The sequence below is a fragment of the Rhinoraja longicauda genome, chromosome 18 (genome assembly GCF_053455715.1).
Source record: "Rhinoraja longicauda isolate Sanriku21f chromosome 18, sRhiLon1.1, whole genome shotgun sequence".
Taxonomy (NCBI): Eukaryota; Metazoa; Chordata; class Chondrichthyes; order Rajiformes; family Arhynchobatidae; genus Rhinoraja; species Rhinoraja longicauda.
The window spans coordinates 32,854,609-32,877,839 of record NC_135970.1 but is presented as its reverse complement, the minus strand read 5'-3'; the positions used below and the strand labels follow the sequence as shown (position 1 = coordinate 32,877,839).

The 23,231-nt window shown below is 40.5% G+C and overlaps 1 protein-coding gene across 2 annotated transcripts in view; it reads left to right on the top strand.

Moving 5' to 3' along the window:
* Window positions 1-23,231, top strand: part of lgr4 (leucine-rich repeat containing G protein-coupled receptor 4) — a 79,094-nt gene that overhangs the window by 43,922 nt on the left and 11,941 nt on the right. For both annotated transcript variants that reach the window (XM_078415482.1, XM_078415481.1), the window contains exons 4-10: window positions 3,020-3,091; window positions 10,524-10,739; window positions 14,643-14,714; window positions 15,681-15,749; window positions 16,390-16,461; window positions 16,558-16,629; window positions 22,004-22,075. In XM_078415482.1, the coding sequence (XP_078271608.1) occupies window positions 3,020-3,091; window positions 10,524-10,739; window positions 14,643-14,714; window positions 15,681-15,749; window positions 16,390-16,461; window positions 16,558-16,629; window positions 22,004-22,075 (645 nt within the window). The remainder of the gene's footprint in view (window positions 1-3,019; window positions 3,092-10,523; window positions 10,740-14,642; window positions 14,715-15,680; window positions 15,750-16,389; window positions 16,462-16,557; window positions 16,630-22,003; window positions 22,076-23,231) is intronic.

Here is a 23,231-nt window from a genome sequence, read left to right as displayed (position 1 = left end):
ATTGAGAAGGAAAGACAGATCAGCCATGATCAAATGGGGGGGAATAGACTTGATGGGCTGAATGGCCTACTTCTGCTCCGATGACTTATGAAAAAGTTATTTTGACTTCCATTCAAAAATATGCCAATCAAGCACTTACAAATAAATCTAAGGCTTTAAAATTTTTTTGAACTGGATGTCCTGGCCGATCCCTCAGACTTTGACCTGAACAATGACTTTGTTTTGCTCCATAGGTGTAAACATGAGCAGTTTTCTGTGACTGAGCCTTCTGCTTAGTCACTTAAGATAATAAAACAACCAATACCTTTGAAACCGCTCCAACAAAATAGCCTCTGTGTTGTCCTATGGGCATTTTATTTCTGCATTGCAGCGTTTCCACCCTAAACGATTGCTTTATTTTCCATTTACTATTTTAGAAATGTCCAAGTTGAGAGTTGTATATTAGTTGAATATTCCTTTTTTAATTTACTGCAAGAGTTCAACTTTTAATAACAGCAGTAATGTCAAACTTTAAATCGTTACAATTATCATGTGATGAGAATTTGCAGTCTAATTTTTTGGGATTTCTTTTGAATTTTATGAAGATTCTGGTTAGCTTTGTTAATGAGCTCACAAAATGCATTTTATAAAGGACACCTTAGTAGAAAAGTACTGTGGATGGTGGAAATCTGCATCTGCAAGGGAAGCAATGCTAATGTTTCAGATTGATCAGCTTTCACCAAAACTTTTTTTTAAAACTGGTAAACCAGGTTTTAAGATTAGGAATCTTCTCCTGGTCTTAGCCGCCTCAAAGCAGACCATCTGTTATTTACTAATCAGCTGCTTTAACCTGCACTATCAACACTTTTGTCATTCAATCACTGCCTTCTCATGTCAGGCTACCTATTGGATATTCACCTCCCCTCCTCCCCGTCTTTGATAAGGCTTGCATTATCTCCAATTTTTCTCAATTCTGGTGAAAGGTCATTTGCCTGAAATGTTAAGTTTGTTTTACTTTCCACAGCCTGAGCAGCCTAATGTTTTCAATGGGAGTGTGGTCGTCATGTTCTTTAAGTGATTTTTTATCAAACATTGAAATTCTGACAGTTATTATTAGTACCACTGTCTTTAACTATAATTGGACATCACTTGCTGCTAATTGTCGGCAGTTCAGTAGCAAACTGCCTGCATTTTTCCCAATAAATGTAACTTTGTGGTTTTGCACCATGAAGGTTTGAAAGAGAAGCCCTGAACTTGTTAATAATTGCAGCAAGTCAATCTGTCAGTGTTCTGTGCCACTGGAATCCACGTGAAGCCCATGAATATAGCACAACTTCACTGAGATTCCCCAGCACTAAAAGTGAGATTCACTCTCCCCTCTACATGAACCCATATGCATATTCACTCCAAATAAGATTTTACAGCTGCCAAGGAAGAAAACTGCCCAACTCTCATCAATCATCTTCGTTACCTCCTCAAAAAGAACTCTCCGGGAACGTTCTTGGTTGGCAATTTCAGTCTTGGGTGCCGGGTACATGTGGGCAGTGGAAGTTCCAAGCAGAGCAACTAGACTGCGGACTGGACTTTGAAAATGGCATCAAATCATGGAGCCTCTTGCACGCGGGATCAGTGGACTATTTCTGTACACTTGCTAATCGGAAGCGTGCTTGGGTATGGCAATACTCTATTGGACTGTTTGTAAGAAAATAATTTCATTGTGCGTTTGCACTTTGCATATTTGACAATAATAGCACCATTGAACCATTAATTGGTGAACAACATTTTAAACTATCAATAGTCTGGCAACGGCTGTAAAGGGAATAATTTCAAGGCATGCAGATGACAAGATATCCAGGGTTATAACCCATATGAACAGAATATCTTAGACTGATGAAATGGATGGATATAGCTGCAGTTTAATACAGCCTCACGTAAAATGCATTTCGCAAGAATGAGAGACAATAAGAACCAAGCAGTACAGGTTTAACGGGAGTGTAAGAGTAGAGAGATGTACATAAAGATCAAATCTTTTAGAAGTTGTGAAACCTATCAAATGTACAAGATTTTATGTTTTGTAAATGGGAAGTGCAAAATAAAGACATTAAATCAATCACTGACAAATCCCTATTTGGAGTAGAAGGTGAAAATGTCAACTTGCTGGAATGGTACAAGAGATGTGGGATATTAGCAGAGATTCTCGAAAGTCTAAAAGCAGCTTTAAAAAGGCATTTGATAGAGGTGTTAAATTTTGAACAGCTTTAATGGAGTAAATAATACTTCCATTAGCAAAAGAGTCAGTTATTGGAGAATACGTTTAGGATAAAGAGCAGAAAAAGCAAGTGAAATGTGAAACCTTTTTCCACAAACAGTTGCCAGCATTTGGAATTTACTGCCTGGTAGGATGGCAGGATTAATTTTATTTGAGATTTGGCTGAATAATTAATAGGAGGAAAAATCGCAGAACTATGGGGGAAAAGAGAGTAGAGTTGTGACAAGATTGCAAGAAGAGCCAGCAGGGTCGTGCCAAGTTTGTACCTTCTGTGCTGCATTAAATTGCATCTGTGCTGTCTACTGGCTGTCACCAGTCTGTATGCTGTCAGTGTTGGGTATTACATTGAGTTTCCTATTATCTAGAAATGTCCAAACTCTTCCCTTTTACTGGTAAGCCTGGCTTGTTCTAGCCCACATGAGCAGATTGCACCACAACATCTGCCACTGCAGAATCTCAATGATCAATTCTAGGGTCTTCAAGATAATTTTCTTTGAGCACTGTCATTTCTGAGATTGAATACGTAGAAAAATACATTGATCCATGGAAAGTCATTAATTGAAGAATTTTGGCTTTGTTGTCCTTTTTTGGTCCACTGATTTATTGGTCAAATGTACAGCTAATTATATAAGACAAATGTAATGGCTAAAATGTACGATCAGGGAATAAATATGAATACATATCAGTGAAATGTAATATTGTTTTGCTGCTTTGTGATATTGAGCACTGTACTTTATGGGGAAAATTGAGTGGTCTACTGTTCTCTCATAGAATGCTTCAGAATAACCAGTTGAAAACTGTACCAAGTGAAGCCTTGAAAGGGCTTTCTACACTGCAATCATTGTAAGTATTGACCTGGACTTTGCTGTTGTAATGACTGTGAAACAACCATGCTCCTTGAATTGGGTGGCAATTTTAGCTTTGTGCATGGGTAAAATTTAATGTGAACATCTTGCATCCGCTGCTCTAGATGTCAACTTATTTACATCGGCGAAACCAAGCGCAGGCTCGGCGATGGCTTCGCTGAACACCTGCGCTCGGTCCGCATTGACCAAACTGATCTCCCGGTGGCCGAGCACACCAACTCCCCCTCCCATTCCCAGTCTGACCTTTCTGTCATGGGCCTCCTCCAGTGCCATAGTGAGGCCCACTGGAAATTGGAGGAACAGCACCTCATATTTCGCCTGGGCAGCTTGCAGCCCAGTGGTATGAACATCGACTTCTCCAACTTTAGATAGTTCCTCTTTCCCTCTCTTCCCCTCCTCCTTCCCAGATCTCCCTCTATCTTCCTGTCTCCACCTATATCCTTCCTTTGTCCCGCTCCCCTGACATCAGTCTGAAGAAGGGTATCGACCCGAAACGTCACCCATTCCTTCTCTCCCGAGATGCTGCCTGACCTGAGTTACTCCAGCATTTTGTGAACAAATACCTTTGATTTGAACCAGCATCTGCAGTTATTTTCTTATATCTAGAAATTGTACCTCTGATCTACTGCTCCTCCTTCATAGGCTATGATGTTTATAGTCACTTCTGCCATGATCAAGCTACTGAGGGATTTGAAGAGAATATGAAAATCGTGGGGACATTTAATCTTGAGCTAAGTTGCTCAGTGAGTTTAGGAGTGCAGCAGGGATTAAACAATATTAAGATAACTCTGTAGACCAAAGAAGCCCAGCTGGAAATGCACTGGAATAATCAAAGCTGAAGAATAAAGGGCCTGTCCCACTTAGGCGATTTTAAACTTAGGCGATTTTAAGGCGACTGCCGGCGACTAGGCTGTCGCCGACAGTTTGCCGGGGTGTCGCGAGCATGATCGTGAGGGGTCTTCCAAAGATCGTAGTGGATCTCAGCGCGTCGCTGAGAAATCAAACGGTTTGAAATTTCTCGGCGACAGCTGGCTTGCCGCCAGGTATCGTAGCGTATTGCGGTCGCTTGCACATGCTGTCCCCAGGTTTGATAGGTTCTCTTAAGATGCATTTAGAAGCACATAATATTAAAATAAGTAAAGTCATTTCAAAATACCATAAAATGCTTGTGTTTAACGAATTTATTTACCGTCAGGACATTTGACAGGTAGGATGGAGGCGACAGTTTGACGGTCAGGTAAGCGTGGGAATTTTCGCGATGTTTTTGGCCTCAGCCATTACATTTAAAGTGGGCTTCAAACCCAGATATTCAACCCAGAAACCAGATATGCATCTCCCTTACATTTTCAAAGAATGACCACACACTTTTCACAAAAATCCACTGAACCACTTTTTTTTTTTTAATACAGCTATTAGTAAACTGGAAGTAAATCCAGTTTATTCCTTGTTACAGTGAAGCTTGGTTTTTAAGTAACCCATACAAGGTGTTATAGTTCAAAACTCTCAAGTACTTACCGACTTGTCAGTGATTTCAGTGAAAACCAGGACGCCGGAGAAGCATTGACAGCGTGGGAAATTTTGCGATGTTTCAGAAGACGCTGTAATCTCGACCTGACTCGGCATTGTCGTCGGGTAAAAGAAAAGTTTGGCGATCTGCTACGACTTTGACAGTCGCTGGCAGTCACCAAAAAAATCGCCTACATGGGACAGGCCCTTAAGGTGTGGTAGAGTAGCTGGATGCTTTTTAAAATTGATGTGAAATTAGTTATGGAGAACATTAGTTCTTTGTTCCTTTAGATTTAGTCAAGGAAACTAATGTTTATCCAAGGCAACTGTTATTGTGAAATGAAGATTATTTTTGGGATAAGCAACACAGTTGCAACTGTACAACTAAGGGAAGGAAACACAAGCATTACTGCCCTGCCCTTGTTTAGCTTTTCTCTTGGCTAGGTTCATGTTGTTGCAAGGAGGACAGGGGAAATGTGAGGAATGGAGGCCAATTGCAACACCCACCTGCCACCTTCAGTTGTCTAGCACCCTAATCCACTGCTCAGTGACAGTGTACAAGCTTTCCATTGGAGCAGAAGAGTGAGTGAGGAAGGATGGAGGGGTCACTAGTGGTGGGTGATCTGTCACAGGGATTGGTGAGGGGGTGAAGAGCAGAAGGGAAAAGGAAAACAGAAAAGGATGCCTGGTAAAAGGACAGTGGCAAAGTACAAGACCAAGGAATTGGAGAGTATGGGTCAGCGTGGTGGGTGGATGGTGAGGGACAGATGACCAATGAAGGAGAGTGTACTTGGGTAAAGAGAATGAGTGGGTTTGAAATGGGTGTAGCAATGGGTAATAGCATCTGTGCCTCAGCCCGCTGTCTTAATGAATAAGTAGTGCTGAGTTATGAGAGAGGTCTGTCATTAAGAGGAAGTGTGTGAAATATTTAATAAGAAAAACAGTTTTTATTTTTAAGTATGTTTTCAGATGTTTAGCAATTTAGAAAATGGATACATCCTAGGTTCCATATGAAATTTGCCCCAAGCTTTTAAAGGCAATAGAGAAGGGAATGTAATAAGGCTTTGCTCATCAAATCTCAGTTCACTCTTGCCATAGCAATGGTGCCAGAGGATTGGAGGTCTGTGTATTGTGTACTGTTTATAAAGTGAGGAAGAAATAAGCTACGTAATTGCATGTCAGTAAATTATTAGAATCACTTTAAGGCACATTGTGAATTTGCAAAGAGTGACCAAATTGATTGAAATTTTTGTGGGGGCAATGAGGGTTGTTTGAAATATACAAGGCTTCTTACAAGATCTTGCATGGTAAGCTGATCAAATAGGTCAAAGGCTATGGAGGGGAGCGGTAAATAGTTCTAAAATTGGCTTTGGCAGGAAGCTAAAGATAATTGATGTTTTTGTGACAAGACTATTCATTGGGGCTCAGTACTCGGGTCCTTGGTTTTTGCAGTACATATTAACACTTTAGACGGAAGTATTGGGGACAAGGTAAAGAAGATTGCAGATGGTAAAAAAATTATGTGTGAACTTGACAGAAAAAGTACGAAACTGCAGGAGGAAATGGTTTGATCAGTTGGGCAGGAAAGTGACAGATGGAATTTAAGCGATAGAAAAATAAGGTGTATTTGAGTGCCAACAAGGCAAAGGAATAAACAATAAACAGGAGGATATTGAGAGGTTTAGTTTAGAGATACAGCGCGGAAACAGGCCCTTTGGCCCATGGGTCAGCACTGACCAGCAATCCCTGCACACTACACACTAGGGGCAACTTACAATTATACCAAGCCAATTAACCTGTAAACTTGTTCGTCTTTGGAGTGTGGGAGGAAACCGAAGATCTCAGAGAAAACCCACGCGGTCATGGGAAGAACATAAAACTCTGTACAGACAACCGCCCGTAGTCAAGATCGAACCTGAGTCTCCGACGCTGTAAGGCAGCAACCTGTGCCACCGTGCAGCCCCTGCCACCATGTGAAGGAACAGAGCGATCTTGGAACAGGTTGGCAAATGGAGATTGAGAGCAGATATGAGTGGATAAAACAACAGCTGACAAGTGAGAAACATGAAAACTATAGATGCTGAAATCTTGAGTAAAACACAAGGCTGGAGGAATTCGGCAGGTTAGGCAGAATCTGTAAAGGGAATGGGCAGACAGAGGTTTCGGATAGGACCCTTCTTCAGACTGCATTTTAGGTTTGGTTCCTTCAGACAGGTGATAAGTAAGTCTTTTAAAAGCGTTGGTAAGAGTTCAGGGCCAGCTTGTCCCAGCAAGGGTGAAAGGTAAAAGTGGCAATATTAGGGAACGTTGGAAAACAGAAAATAGAATACTGCACTTAAAGTGAGACTGGCCACTGAATCCATAGGCATATTCATTTCCAAGATGATTTTACAGCTACCAAGGAAGAAAACCATATTATGTCTGCAGGATATTTTTCCATATTGTTTTTGTTTACTTTTGAATTCCAGAGATGTTGCAACATATTCTAAAGTATTCTAAACCTTCGAACATGGCTTTGCGTGTCTATCAGAGGCTTTCTCAGCAATTTTGTGGACAAGTAGGTATAGTAACAGTTTATAATGTATTTACAAAACAGAAAAACCAAATCCCAAAAAGAAAGGTGCAGTATTAGATTTAGTGATGGGAGCACACGATTACAAGAACAGACAGCACAGGAACAGGCCATTCAGCCTACTGAGTTTGCACCTTCTAGCAGTAACTTGCATATACCAATCTGATTTTATTTTGCTCACATTCCCATTCACTCTCTCAAGATTCTACCTCTCATCGTTGCTCCAGGGGCAATTTACGATGGTCAGATAAACTATCAATCTGTATCTCTTTGGAATGTGGGAAGAGACTGGAACACCCAGAAGAAGCTCACTATCAAAGGAAGGATATGTAAACTCAGCACATCTGGATGGCTGAAGCTGTGAGGTAGTAACTCTACCAGACGCCCCACCATGCTGCCTAGATAAGTAAAGGGAGGACATCCGGACAATAGTGATCATCATACAAACTTTAAAATTATAGCCGAGAAGGACATCAATATGATAAGGCAGATTCGAGTGAATTGTAGTTATCGCAGATACATATTGTGAATAAAATAGACATTCTTGAGGTAAAGTCTCATTTTATACAGGGACAATTTTTACATGTGAAATAAATTAATTGAAAAGCATTTCTTTCCTCTTACTGGCATTAAGCGGGCGGCACGGTAGCGCAGCGGCAGAGTTGCTGCTTTACAGCGAATGCAGCGCCGGAGACTCGGGTTCGATCCTGACTACGGGTGCTGTACTGTAAGGAGTTTGTACGTTCTCCCCGTGACCTGCGTGGGTTTTCTCCGAGATCTTCGGTTTCCTCCCACACTCTAAAGACGTACAGGTATGTAGGTAAATTGGCTGGGTAAATGTAAAAATTGTCCCTAGTGTGTAGGATAGTGTTAATAGTGTTAGTGTGCGGGGATCGCTGGGCGGCGCGGACTTGGTGGGCCGAAAAGGCCTGTTTCCGCGCTGTATATATATGATATGATATGATGATATGATTACTGAAAAAAACAACGGTGGTAGGTTTTTAATTTTCAATGCAAGTTTTATTCAGATTTATTAAAATCTGTTATATATAGTTTATGCTAACCTCAGATCATCACTTTGCAACTAATTTAAAGGTTGTCTTTGTGGCACTTTGGCATGGTTGAAAGAGTTGCCAAATAAAAACGAAACACAAGTTTACCACTATCGACCGCATGAATGCGGCCAATTTTTTTTTTCTTATGTGATATTAAATGAGACCTGGACGCTGGGAATCTGTTCCTTAATTTTTCTTTGAAATACTGCCAAGAGAACTTTTTCTACCAGAGATAGTGTGTGGAGCTTGACTTAATGTCTCATCAGCAAGATAGAGCTGTGTTGTGCAGGTCTCAGTACTGTACTGAGCAGCAATCAAACCTCTGCAGCTTGTGTTGCTGAAGTCTGCTTGAACTAGTGGCACAGCTAGAGCATTCCCATCTGATTAATGGCTGGCACATTGTCAGCAAGCCAGGCGTTCGCTTATTTCCATCTTACAGTAGCTCTAATCTGGCATGTTGAGGACTTTGGCATTGCTGAATGTCAGATTTTCCAGCCTGTTGGATGCTATTTCTATTAAAACCCCAACACCTGCTATTGTATATTTTCAGTGAACCAAATACATTCAATGAGTTCGGCACCAGGGACCCTGTAAGTGAAGAGAGGATGGGAAAAGAGGGCCGCATATTTTGGATTTCCAAATGACCAGGAGTTCACTGTGTTGAGCCCAATGGGTACATTTGTGTGTGAAGTGGCAGATCCCCCTGCATTCAGTTCAATCATTTCAATTCCAAATATTTTATTAACATTGCGTGCTTGTTGAAAGTGTTTGCATGGGTGGTGCTCGAGTATTTGTTAGCACATCTCTGCCAGCTTCAATCCCGGCATTGGAAATTATGCCTTTGAACTTCAAGGCATTGACGGAATTCAGTCAGCAAGGTAGTCGCATAACTTTCAACCAGCATCTTGCAGGGCAGCATTATCAAACAGCCCATTTGATTTCTATTGTTCACACATGGGCTGTAGCCTATTTTCATTTAGTCAGTGAATAGTCTTGACAGCTAGCTTGTTTATGAAGATTTTCCAGTGTGTCTGGTAATATGATTTTTATCCTGCAGAGGTATTGCTGTCTTTATATTTTGATGTCTTTAATTTCAAACGCTTCTGTTCTCAAGATATTTAGTTTAGTTTATTAGTCACGTGTACCGAGGTACAGTGAAAAACTTTTGTTGCGTGCTAACCAGTCAGCAGAAAGACGATACGTGATTACAATCGATCCATTTACAGTGTATAGATACATGATAAGGTAATAACTTTTAGTGCAAGGTAAAGCCAGCAAAGTCCAATCAAGGATAGTTGGAGGGTCATCAAAGACAGAGATAGTAGTTCAGCACTGATCTCTAGTTGTGGAAGGATGTCTGATCATAGCTGTGAAGAAACTCTCTGAATCTGGAGGTGTGCATTTTGGGAGGGGAGAAGGGGGAGTGGCCAGGGTGTGATATCCTTGATTATGCTGCTGGCCTTGCCGAGGCAGCGTGAGGTGTAAATGGAGTCAATAGAAGGGAGACATGCTCATCTAAAGATGCTATTTAAAGCAAAGTTATTTTCCGGGTGTAGTTTGTGGAATTCTTGATCCTTCACCTAGATGACCACAATTCATTCTTGAGGCAAAGGCACACTCTACACCATAACTGAGTCCACAGCTGAGCTTTGCATCTTTGGCATAGCCAGCAGCAATTGTTAGGAATCCTCCTGGGTTACCATCTCGATTTTTGGGTCTCTCCACTCTAATATTTGTGTGATCAACGTTGTACAGCAGGATTATTGTTTAAAGTAGAATTCTGAGTAATTATGGTAGGTCTTGTGATACAAGACGAATTTGGTTAGGCATTCCATTTGAGAGAACCATTATTATTGAAAGATTGGAAGAAGTTGTGTTTACTGTGAAAGAGATTTGTAATAGCGTGAAGTTTCATTCTGATTTCTTTTAGAAGAGTAAACAAGCAAATTATGGTGCAGAGAATCCATTTTCACAATTGCTGTCTAATGTTAACATGCAAGCACAAAGAAGTGGAAATTGGAACAAAACATCTTGGCACAGAAAAGATGTTTCTGAAGTTTGTTACAGCTTTGAAATTGATGATATTAACCCTTGTGGAAATGAAATTTACTTTTTTTAAAGCCTTATTAAATAGAATGATGTTTGCTAAACCTTAATAGGGAATGTGTTCCTCTTCTGTTCAACCATTATGCCAATGTATTGCAAGATGGTGATTGGGCTTCATCGCAAGTAGAAAGGATGAACATGTTTTCTTATTGCTTTGTTTTTATCGGCAGGCGTTTGGATGCAAACCATATCACATCTGTCCCTGAAGACAGTTTTGAGGGACTGATCCAATTGCGACACCTTTGGCTCGATGATAATAGCCTCACCCAAGTTCCTATTTATCAACTGAGCAAGCTACCTGCACTGCAAGCCCTGACGCTGGCATTAAACAAAATCACACACATACCCAACTTCGCCTTTGTAAATCTCTCCAGCCTAGTTGTCTTGTAAGTGCCAACTTTCTAAATTATACATCTATTAATAAGTGTGTCCTCTTAAGTAGTTTTAAGTAGCATATATTCGTCATGGGCTGGTGGAAGAGATTAAAAACATATTTTTTGGGCAGCAAAGGAAACAGTTCTGATATTTCATAAAAGTACTGCCATACTTCATATGTCTTTTAATTCTGGCTGGATATATAAAGCTGGGTATACATGAACTGCAGAATGATATATAATTCATATTTTTGAATATCAAATCTAGAACGTAGTACTGGTTTTAAGGCTGTATTGCAATGATAATGTGGGTGACACAGTAAATGCTATGCGCATGTTCAGATGACTCTAACTCCTCCCCTTGGGCAAAAGGTACAGAATCCGGAAGTCGTAAACCATCACCAAAAGACTTCCACCATCCCCATGTACAGGTATCAATGTTGCAGCACCACGGAAGCCTGTGCACAGGGGTCAAAATTATTAAGCAAGCTGAATTATAGGATTAGAATGAGAATGAACTTTTGAGGTCTACAAAATGTATGGAATTGAAAAGTTCAATTCAACGAGACCTTAGTGTTCTTGTACACCAGTCACTGAAAGTAAGTGTGCAGGTCCAGCAGGCACTGAAGAAAGCTAATAGCATGTTGGCCTTCATAACGAGTGGATTTGAGTACAGGAGCAAAGAAGTCCTTCTGCAATTGTATAGGGCCCTGGTGAGACCACATCTGGAGTATTGTGTGCAGTTTTGGTCTCCTAATTTGAGGAAGGAGGTCCTTGCTATTGAGGCAGTGCAGCGTAGGTTCACGAGGTTAATCCCTGGGATGGAGGGACTGTCATGTGAGGAATGATGGGAAAGACTAGGCTTGTATTCACTGGTGTTTAGAAGGAAGAGAGGGGATCTTATAGAGATGTATAAAATTATAAGACTAGACAAGCTAGATGCAGGAAAAATGTTCCCAATGTTGGGAGAGTCTAGAACCAGGGGGACACAGTCTATAAATAAAGGGGAGGCCATTTAAAACTGAGGTGAGAAGAAACCTTTTCACCCAGAGAGTTGTGAATTTGTGGAATTCTCTGCCACAGAAGGCAGTGGAGGCCAATTCACTGGATGAATATAAAAGAGCGTGAGATAGAGCTCTAGGGCTAGTGGAATCAAGGGATATGGGGAGAAGGCAGGCACAGGTTACTGGTTGTAGATGATCAGCCATGATCACAATGAATGGTGGTGCTGGCTCGAAGGGCCAAATGGCCTTCTCCTGCACCTATTTTCTATGTTTCTAATTTTTGAACTCCCTTGTGATTGCAGTAAGGGAAATTGGGTATAAAACTGGAAATAAGTTCCCAAGTTCCTGATAAATCTTAGAGGACTTCTTCTGAAAGGGTTAATATTTGAAGTATTTATTCAAATAAAGCAATTCATGGAATTATTTAATGTAGAGTTGGGTTTCAGTGGAAGAATTGTCTTTGTGTTCCCACCTGTGATCTTTTCTTGCAGGATTTACATGCTTCATTGTGAATACCCATTTCTGATGTATGTAAATTGAAGCCTTTTAATCTGAGTTTGATCATATATCAGCCTTTCCATTTGATATATATTTAGTTTGAAATTGGTTTCCCAGGCCTTTAGCACTCTGGGAACGATGAGCTGTGAGCTTAAGCATCTTGACTCACTTCAGAGTAGTACTAGTTGTTGGAGTTGCTATCCTTGAAAGTATGTTTTCCCATTTTTCTGCATGCATTTGATGTTGAGAATCCCATGAAGAGCAGGGAGTTCTCCTGGTATCCTAATGCATATTTATTTTCCCAACTAATGCTGCCAAAAATAATTGCACACCAAACTGCTGTTTGTCAAGGATTGTTCTCTGCTAAATGACGACAGGTAGTTCTGCTATAGCACAGGTTTCCATAAAGATAATTGGATAAAACGTGGCTGATGAATTGGGGAACACTATTTGCATTGTGCTGGTTAAATTCCTTATGTTACTTTGATCAGGAACTTGAGAACCATTACTTGACAGGAAATTGACAGACAGAAAAAAAGCTGCCATGCAAAAACAGTCCAGGGAAATAATACCTCGCCGCAGTAAGCAAATATCATTGAAATTGACCAGAAATTGCTTCAAACCATCACTTGTGCAATGATGCTCCATTAAACAACGTAACACAGACAGTAGTATCTTTAGCTTGCAGTAACAAAAATAAACTTGCAGGTATTAAAAAGACCGTTTATTTTTTAAAGTGCTGCAAGGGTTATTGTGAGTCTGAAATTCTTCTGACCCTAACCCTCATTTCCCCATTGACAGTTGTTTTTTGGGTGTGATATTCTATAGCGTGAGCTTTCTTAGGAACACAGCTGTCACATCTGTGGAGTCATTTAAGTTCCTTGGAACCATCATCTCCAGGGACCTTAAATGGAGGGCCACCATCGACTCCACAGTCAAAAAGTACCAACAGAGGATGTACTTCCTGCGGCAACTGAGGAAACACTATCTGTCACAGGCAATGATGGTCCAATTCTATACTGCTGTTATTGAGCCCATCCTCACCTTCTCCATCATGGTCTGGTTTGGCTCAGCCACAAAGCACGACATCCAGAGGCTGCAACGGATCATTCGCACAGCTGAGAAGGTTGTTGGCTGCAACCTTCCCCCCCATTGACGAACTGTACACTGCAAGGGCCAGGAAGTGAACGGGCAAGATCATCTCTGACCCCTCTCACCCTGGCCACAAACTCTTTGAAGAACTTCCCTCTGGAAGACGACTCCGGACTGTCAAAGCAGCTGCAGCCAGACATAAAACAGCTTTTTTCCACGAGTGATAGTTCTACTCAATAACTAAAGTCTGTCGTCTCTTTTTTGCTCTGGTTTATTTTCACCCACATGTTTAGACCGTAATGGTGTATCCTTATTGTTTTGATGTGTTTATGTTTTATTCTTAATTGTTAACTGTATGTTTGTATTGTCATTTGTGAGCGGAGCACCAAGGCACATTCCTTGTATATGCACATACTTGGCCAATAAACTTATTCATCACTGTATAGCAGTATGACATGTACTGCATTTGAATCCATCGCTAGGCAAGTAAATATAAAAATTTGATTTATTTTTACAATAAATCAGTAATTTATTGTAAAAGTGACACTGAAAAGTTCTGGAGATGTGGTTAAAATGTGGACCCTGACAGTCCTTTCAGGTTAGGCAGAGGTTCACTTGCACCTCCTCTAACCTCATCTACTGTATCCGTTGTTCAAGATGTGGACGCTTATACGTCAGTGAGACCAAACGTAGACTGGGCGATCATTTCGCTGAACACCTTCACTCAGTCTGTCTGGACCTACCTGATCTCCTGGTTGCTAAACACTTTAGTTCCCATTCCCACACTGACCTTTCTGTCCTAGGCCTCCTGCATTGTCAGAGTGAGGCTAAATTGGAGGAAAAGCATCACATATTTCGCTTGGGCAGCTTACAACCCAGTGGTATGAATATTGATTTCTCTAATTTCAAGTAACCCCTGCATTCCCTCTCCCATCCCTCCCCCACCCAAGTCACATCAGCTTTTCACCCAGCAAACAGCTAACAATGGCCTGTTTCCTTTATCATTGTTACTTTTTTCACATAACTTTCATTCATTTGTTCTATATATCTCTCGACATCATTGTCTATATCTTTTCCCTTTCCCGGGACTTTCAGTCTGAAGAAGCGTCTCGACCCAAATCATCACCCATTCCTTCTCTCCAGAGATGTTGCCTGTCCCGCTGAGTTACTCCAGCATTTTGTGTCTATCTGTGGCTAAAACACTTTGTGTGGGACTGGACTTTGTTTCAAATATGTTGAAGTGTTAAGTAGTTGTAAAGTACAAAATGATTTTGCCTTTTAAATGTTGACCTTCCTGCTTTCTCTTTTCATTTCTCTACAGACATCTTCACAATAATAAAATTGACACAATAGATATCCACTGCTTTGATGGGCTTGACAATCTGGAGACGCTGTAAGTATTAATTTTTCTATTTTTGTTTTCTTGTCAAGCACCCAGATTTGTACGATTAACTTGGACCTCAAAAGTCAGAGGAATTATCAAAATAATTTAATTTTGAGTATATTCGAATATTGCGGAAGCCATTTCACTTCTGGGTGCTTCTTGTTGTTAACTTCTTGGATTTTGATGACCTTTAGATCTCATCACTTACAGGATATGTACAGGAATATCAAAGCGTAAAAACTGGAATTTTGTAATGCCCATTATTTTAAATGGAAATGTTAAATATTAGCTGAATGTTAATATATTTGATTTTTGAATTATAATTTGGAAGCAATTTTGATTGCCTGAATTTTAGAAATCTTTTTATTTCTGGATTTTCACTCATTTAACTATTTTGTTGACTGCACTTGTGTTAATTTAAAATTTACGTACAAATTTTGTATTGCCTTTAGAAAGGAAAGAGTGTGTATTGTGTGTGTATATTGCATATCCATGGTACACTTCACAATGCACAAAAACATCAACAATAAATCTGAGTAACAGAAAATGCTGGATGTACTCATTGGTCAGAGTAACATCTTGGGTTGGTGATCAACAAATTCATTGAGGTTGACAACCTGATACGTTAATTTTTTGTGTAGGAAAGAACTGCAGAAGCTGGTTTAAACCGAAGATAGACACAAAAAGCTGGAGTAACAGCGGGGCAGGCAGCATCTCTGGAGAGAATGAATTGGTGATGTTTCGGGTCGAGACCCTTCTTCAGCTGTTGCTTGACCCTCAAGTGTTTTCAGTGTTTTTCTTTTTTATTTCATATTTATAGCATGGATAATATTTTGGACAATTGGAATGTCATTTGAAATTGACAATACGTTCACCATAATGAAACTTGCTGGGTTTTTATCTTCAGTTGGTCCTTGTTCATAAAACTTGCGGTGATAAGAATTGTTATCTGATGGTAGTTTTTGTATTTATTAGGGACTTGAACTACAACAACTTAATGGAGTTTCCAGAAGCCATCAAGTCGCTTCCTCATCTGAAAGAGCTGTGAGTTAAAAATCCTGCATTTATTTGTCTCCCTGGTGCTGGGGTCAGGGATGTCTTGCAGTATGTAGAACATTGTGAAAGTGGAGGGTGGGCAGCCAGAGGTCACAACCCTTTTGGTACTAATTATATAATAATAATAATAATGCATTTTATTTATATAGCGCTTTTCATATACTCAAAGACGCTTTACAGAGATTTTGAGAACATAGGGAAATGAATAAATTGAATAATATAGCTAACATCCCTCTTTCCAATAACCTCTTCCAAACCAGTACTTCATAATTGCCTTTGCAGATTGTCCAAAAGCTGTGACCTAAAACATCAAATCAAAGTTTAGAGTAGAAAGCACATCAAATTACTGAATAAATAAAATTGGTAGTTTTAAACTTAGTTTTAAAACCGGTTGCTTGCTTTTTTTACCGTAGGTCATAAGTGATAGGAACAGAATTTGGCCATTCAGCCCATCAAGTCTACTCTGCTGATGGCTGATCTATCTCTCCCTCCCTCTCCCCATCCTCCCCCCCCTTCTGTATGTTTGTACAAATTTTGAAATGTTATTGGGTCTAAAGTAAATGTGTGGTGTGCTATTATGTTTTAACTTTAATGAGCTTAAAACTGATCTTTTTTATGCTTGGTTCAGTGGTTTCCACAGCAACAACATTGCCGTAATTCCAGATAAAGCTTTCAGTGGGAATCCTTTGCTTCGGACCATGTGAGTAGAGTTTTACCCACATTGATTCTTGCCCTGATTGATTTTGCCCTGAGCCTCCCTCCTGTCTGGGTAGCTGACTGGTTTCTTGTTTTTCAGACATTTGTATGATAATCCAATCTTGTCTGTGGGAATTTCCGCTTTCCAGAATCTGTCTGAACTACAGTCTCTGTGAGTAGGAGTACTTTCATACTTTTCATGATTTACATTCCTCACAAACTCAAAGGCCATGCAGCTCATTGAATCTACGCTAGCTCTCTCAGCAATGTCATCAGTCTCTGACTATAACCTAAAATGTATGATCATGTATTGTCTCGCACAAAACACTTTTCACTGTACCTGTGACAATAAACTGAACTGATAAACTGGAGAAATAAATAATAAAATCTTATTGTTCCACTGTCATAAACAGTATATTCCAATCTCAGAATGAAAATTATTAATTTTTCCTTTACTGAAGTGTAATGACCCAAACACACATGAATCCACAAAAAAATTCCTTGGAGTGCAGATGTCTGAGGACTGATCTTTAAAGGGTATAAAAACATGAGGAGAATAGATGGGGTAAATCAAGAGATTTGATCCAGGGTTAGAGAATCAACTAGAGGACATGTTTAAGGCGGATGGGGAAAATGTAAGAGGAATCTAAGGAGGAACCTTTTCAGAGGCTATATGGAATAAGGAGCCGGAGGGGGTAATTAGCCAGGTACTAAAACAACATTTAAGAGACATGTGGGCAGGTACAAGTGACAAAATTGCCAGAGTTATGGATAGCAAATGGTCATCTAAGGATACTGCAGTGCATAGATCGGCGAGAAAGCTGGGCAGAGTTGTGGCAGATGGACGTATAAGGCAATGAATAAAGCAGTCATATTCCTGTAGGACACATGGAGTAAATGGCAGAAGCCTTGGGGGAATTGACACATAGTAAGACCGAAGGGTGCAAGTCCATGGCTTGCGAAAAGTGGGGTCACAGTTGAATGGGGCACTGAGTTATTTGGTGTGGTTGCTCTCATAGGCTGAGGTGTTGTGTTTAAAAGTTGGAACATCATGTTGCAGATGTACAAAACATTAGTTAGACCACACTGAAGAATGTGTAGGAAAGAACTGCAGATGCTGGTTTAAATCGAAGGTAGACACAAAATGCCGGAATAACTCAGTGGGACAAGCAGCATCTCTGGAGAGAAGGAATGGGTGACGTTTTGGGTCGAGACCCTTCTTCAGCATTTTGTGTCCACATTGAAGAATGTTGCGTACAGTTTGGTGTATCACATATGAAGGATGTGGTAGCTACAGAGAAGAGTGGCTGTAAAAGAGATTCACAAGGATAGTGCCCAGAATCAAGGGCTGTTGACATGGAGAGCTTGGATAGGCTGGATTTATTTTCGGTGGAACGCAGGAGTCTGTGCGGTGACTTTATGGAGGTTTATAAAATTGGAGGGCTTAGATATTTGGAATGCTATTCAATAGACAATAGACAATAGGTGCAGGAGTAGGCCATTCAGCCCTTCGAGCCAGCACCGCCATTCAATACGATCATGGCTGATCACTCTCAATCAGTACCCCGTTCCTGCCTTCTCCCCATACCCCCTCACTCCGCTATCCTTAAGAGCTCTATCCAGCTCTCTCTTGAAAGCATCCAACGAACTGGCCTCCACTGCCTTCTGAGGCAGAGAATTCCACACCTTCACCACTCTCTGACTGAAAAAGTTCTTCCTCATCTCCGTTCTAAATGGCCTACCCCTTATTCTTAAACTGTGGCCCCTTGTTCTGGACTCCCCAACATTGGGAACATGTTTCCTGCCTCTAATGTGTCCAATCCCCTAATTATCTTATACGTTTCAATAAGATCCACCCTCATCCTTCTAAATTCCAGTGTATACAAGCCTAATTGCTCCAGCCTTTCAACATACGACAGTCCCGCCATTCCGGGAATTAACCTAGTGAACCTACGCTGCACGCCCTCAATAGCAAGAATATCCTTCCTCAAATTTGGAGACCAAAACTGCACACAGTACTCCAGGTGCGGTCTCACCAGGGCCCGGTACAACTGTAGAAGGACCTCTTTGCTCCTATACTCAACTCCTCTTGTTACGAAGGCCAACATTCCATTGGCTTTCTTCACTGCCTGCTGTACCTGCATGCTTCCTTTCAGTGACTGATGCACTAGGACACCCAGATCTCGTTGAACATCTCCTCTTCCTAACTTGACATCATTCAGATAATAATCTGCCTTTCTATTCTTACTTCCAAAGTGAATAACCTCACACTTATCTACATTAAACTGCATCTGCCATGTATCTGCCCACTCACACAACCTGTCCAAGTCACCCTGCAGCCTTATTGCATCTTCCTCACAATTCACACTACCCCCCAGCTTAGTATCATCTGCAAATTTGCTAATGGTACTTTTAATCCTTGCATCTAAGTCATTAATGTATATCGTAAATAGCTGGGGTCCCAGCACCGAACCTTGCGGTACCCCACTGGTCACTGCCTGCCATTCCGAAAGGGACCCATTTATCCCCACTCTTTGCTTTCTGTCTGTCAACCAATTTTCTATCCATGTCAGGACCCTACCCCCAATACCATGTGCTCTAATTTTGCCCACTAATCTCCTATGTGGGACCTTGTCGAAGGCTTTCTGAAAGTCGAGGTACACCACATCCACTGACTCTCCCCTGTCAATTTTCCTAGTTACATCCTCAAAAAATTCCAGTAGATTTGTCAAGCATGATTTCCCCTTCGTAAATCCATGCTGACTCGGAATGATCCTGTTACTGCTATCCAAATGCTCAGCAATTTCGTCTTTTATAATTGACTCCAGCATCTTCCCCACCACTGATGTCAGACTAACTGGTCTATAATTACCCGTTTTCTCTCTCCCTCCTTTCTTAAAAAGTGGGATAACATTTGCTATCCTCCAATCCACAGGAACTGATCCTGAATCTATAGAACATTGAAAAATGATCTCCAATGCTTCCACTATTTCTAGAGCCACCTCCTTAAGTACTCTGGGATGCAGACCATCAGGCCCTGGGGATTTATCAGCCTTCAGTCCCATCAGTCTACCCAAAACCATTTCCTGCCTAATGTGGATTTCCTTCAGTTCCTCCATCACCCTAGGTTCTCCGGCCCCTAGAACATTTGGGAGATTGTGTGTATCTTCCTCAGTGAAGACAGATCCAAAGTAACGGTTTAACGCGTCTGCCATTTCTTTGTTCCCCATAATAAATTCCCCTGCTTCTGTCTTCAAGGGACCCACATTCCCATGGTAGTGCACTCTAGAACTAGAAGGCACCAGTTTGGAGATGGAGATCTGTGGGGTTTGATTTTGTCGGAGTATGAGCTTGTATAAAGCTGCCAGAGGAGGTGGAGAGACCAATACAGTTACAACATTTAAAAGGCATTTTGATAAATACTTGAGGGGTACAGTCTTAATGCAGTCAAATGGGATTAGCATAGATGAGCATCAGGGTGAGATAAACCAAAAGAGCCTGTTTCTGTGCTGTATGAAGCTGTGAATCTAATAGAGGTCTAGAGTTTCGCCATCAACATAGGCAGTTATTCCTCTTCTCCAGCTAGCCTCTCCTGCGGAGTTCCACAAGGCTCCATCCTAGGCCCCATTCTCTTCTCTCTATACATGCTCCCCCTCGGCCAAATCATTCAAAGGCACGGCATTTCTTTCCACTGCTATGCCGATGACACTCAGCTTTACCTCCCCCTGAAACCCAACAACCAGTTAAATTTAAAAATATATTTTAATTGGTAAAGGAATTGGAGGGAAGTTGAAGAAACATGTCAACCAAAGACTAATGGAACTATGGAGTTTGCTGCCTCAAAGAATATTAGATGCAAACCCTTACCATATTTCAAATGTTTTTGTAGGTACATTTTAGGCGCCGCAGTTTACAAGATTCTGTACTGAGCTGTGAACTGGATTAAATGGGTTATTGAACTGAATTAAATGGGTATATAGAATTTGGGACTATAATGATTTTTATGTACGTTAAGGGAAACGGAGGGAGAGAATAGGGTCTCTAAGAAACCAAAGTGGTCTGTGTGTGAAGCCGCAGAAGATGGGCAAGGTCATCTCCACGGATATTTGTCCTGTTACAGGAAAATAAGAGGGAAATGTGATCAGTGGGATTGCCGTGTTTTAGAGCTAGAATGGATCTAATGGCCTGAATGGTTGTAATAAGCAAGTCAAATATCAAGTTCTGAGAAACTCCTGTATTTGATTTATTTAATTTTTTGCGTCAATGTGTTAGATAATCACTCAAAACACAAAGTGTAAGAAGTAGAAGCAGAATAAGGTATTTAACCGCACCCACTCCGCCAATCAGTAAGATTATGGCTGGTCTTCTACCCCCAATACCACTTCCCTATACTAACATATCCCATTGTTCCAATATAAAAAAAATTATCAGCCTCTGCCTTGAGAATACTCGGTAACTAAACCTCCACAGTCCTCTTTAGAGAATTGCAAAGGTTCACCTCCATCTGGGCAATCTTTTTACTTATTTCATGGCTTAAAAAAATTTACATTAACATTTAACCAGTGAGTAAAAAATATTCGTTCAAGTGTTTGGCTTAATGAATTTTAAATTGTGACCAAGTTAATCTTTAGCGCTGAATTGGAAAGTACTTGCTTTAATATCCTGACACATATTAACAAGAGAATAGCAATTTTTAAAATTGGCTCTTGTAATAAATGTCTACACATCGCTTCTACCAACTGGTAAGAGAAGAGTTCCTTCCTCTTCAGTCAACTGAGACCTCAGTCAACTGAGTCGATTTTGATAAGTTACTGATAGCTAAGTATTTTTAATCAAAATGAGGTAAAACAACAAAACAGACTTGGTTGGTAGTCCCCTTCCTGCGGAGTTTAATGTTATAATAGAGCGATTGTTTCTACTTTTTTTTTTTTTTCTTTCTTTTCTAGGGTCTATTTTCTTACTTTACTTCCTTCTCTAACTTCTTTTCCAAGGGGCTTTCTTTTCCCAACACTCTCTTGCACTTCACGACTCTTGCGCACTTTCTTTCTTTACTTCTTTACTTCTATCTTTTTCTTAAAGCTCAAAAAAAGGAAGCGGTATAAAAAATGTATTAAGATATACCTGTTGTATTATTGTAATTTACCGTACTTTTAATTAAAAAAAAATTTAAAAAAAAAAAAAAAAAAAAAAATGTATTCAATCTCTTGGATTTAAATCCTGCAACTGCCAAGATAAGATTCAAACTGGAGGGAATCGTAGTCTCTTACCTCCTGTCTCTGGAGGTATAGTCTAGATCTTGTTTGCAAATACAATAACTAAATCTGTGTGCTAGTGTACATCCAAGGTTTAGTTTTGAGATAAAGCGCGGAAACAGGCCATTCGGCCCACCAAGTTCGTGCTGACCAACCATCACCCTGTACATAATTTCTCCTGATAAATTCATTTATTTGACAAACAGAACTGTTCTAAAAGCCTTTTACTCTTGTCCTCCTATACAGTGGAACATTATACTAATATATTAGTATTATTGTCTTCCTATAATTCAGGACATTGACAGGAACCAGAATAAGCAGAATCCCACCTGACTTGTGCCAACAACTGAAGATGCTTAGATTTTTGTAAGTTGAAATATTTATTATCTAAAATGTAAATTTGCAATGTATGAATTTGGGTTTGAAATATAGCCATTTTTTCGTTTCAAATGGGATGTTAACCAGGGGAGGAAAAACTGTTTAAAACTCTTGTAAACATATTAAGGATTTATGACAAATATTGAACGTATTCAAATGCCTTGATCTTATAGTTGTCATGATTATAAAGGAAGAGCATCAAGGTTTCAGTTACTTTTCAATCGTGCTTAAGTGCAATCAAGATATATAGCCCTTAAAGGCAGTGTAAATTAGAAACTTAGAAAAAGGTGCAGGAGTAGGGCATTTGGTCCGAACCAGCACCGCCATTCAACATGAATCATCCAAAATCAGTACCCTGTTCCTGCTTTCTCCCCATATTCTTTGATTATGTTAGCCCTAAGAGCTATATCTAACTCTCTCTTGAAAACATCCAGTGAATTGGCCTCCACTGTCTTCTGTGGCAGAGAATTCCACAGATTCACAACTCTCTGGGTGAAGAAGGTTTTCCTCATCTCAGTCCTAAATGGCCTACCCCTTATTCTTACACTGTGACCCCAGGTTCTGGACCTTCCCAACATCAGGAACATTTTTCCTGCATCCAGCCTGTCCAATCCCGTAAGAATTTGATATGTTTCTGTAAGATCCCCTCTCATCTTTCTAAATTCCAGTGAATATAAGCCCTGTCGATCCATTCTGTCATCATATGTCATCCATCCCTGGAATTTACCTGGTGAACCTATGCTGCACTCCCTCAATATCAAGAATGTCCTTCCTCAAATTAGGAGACCAAAAGTGCACGCAATACTCCAGGTTTGGTCTCACAAGGGCCCTGTGCAACTGCAGTAGGACCTCCTTGCTCCTGTACTCAAATCCTCTTACTATGAAGGCCAACATGTCATTTGCTTTCTTCACTGCCTGTGGTACCTGCATGCTTGCTTTCAGTGATTGATGTGCAAGGACATCCAAATCTTGTTGCACCTCCCATTTTCCTAATCTGGCACCATTCAGACATCTGCCTTCTTGTTCTTGCCACCAAAGTGGATAACCTCACATTTATCCACATTATTCTGCATCAGCCATGCATCTTCCCACTCACCCATCCTATCCAAATCACTCTGCTGCCTCATAGCATCCTCCTCGCAGC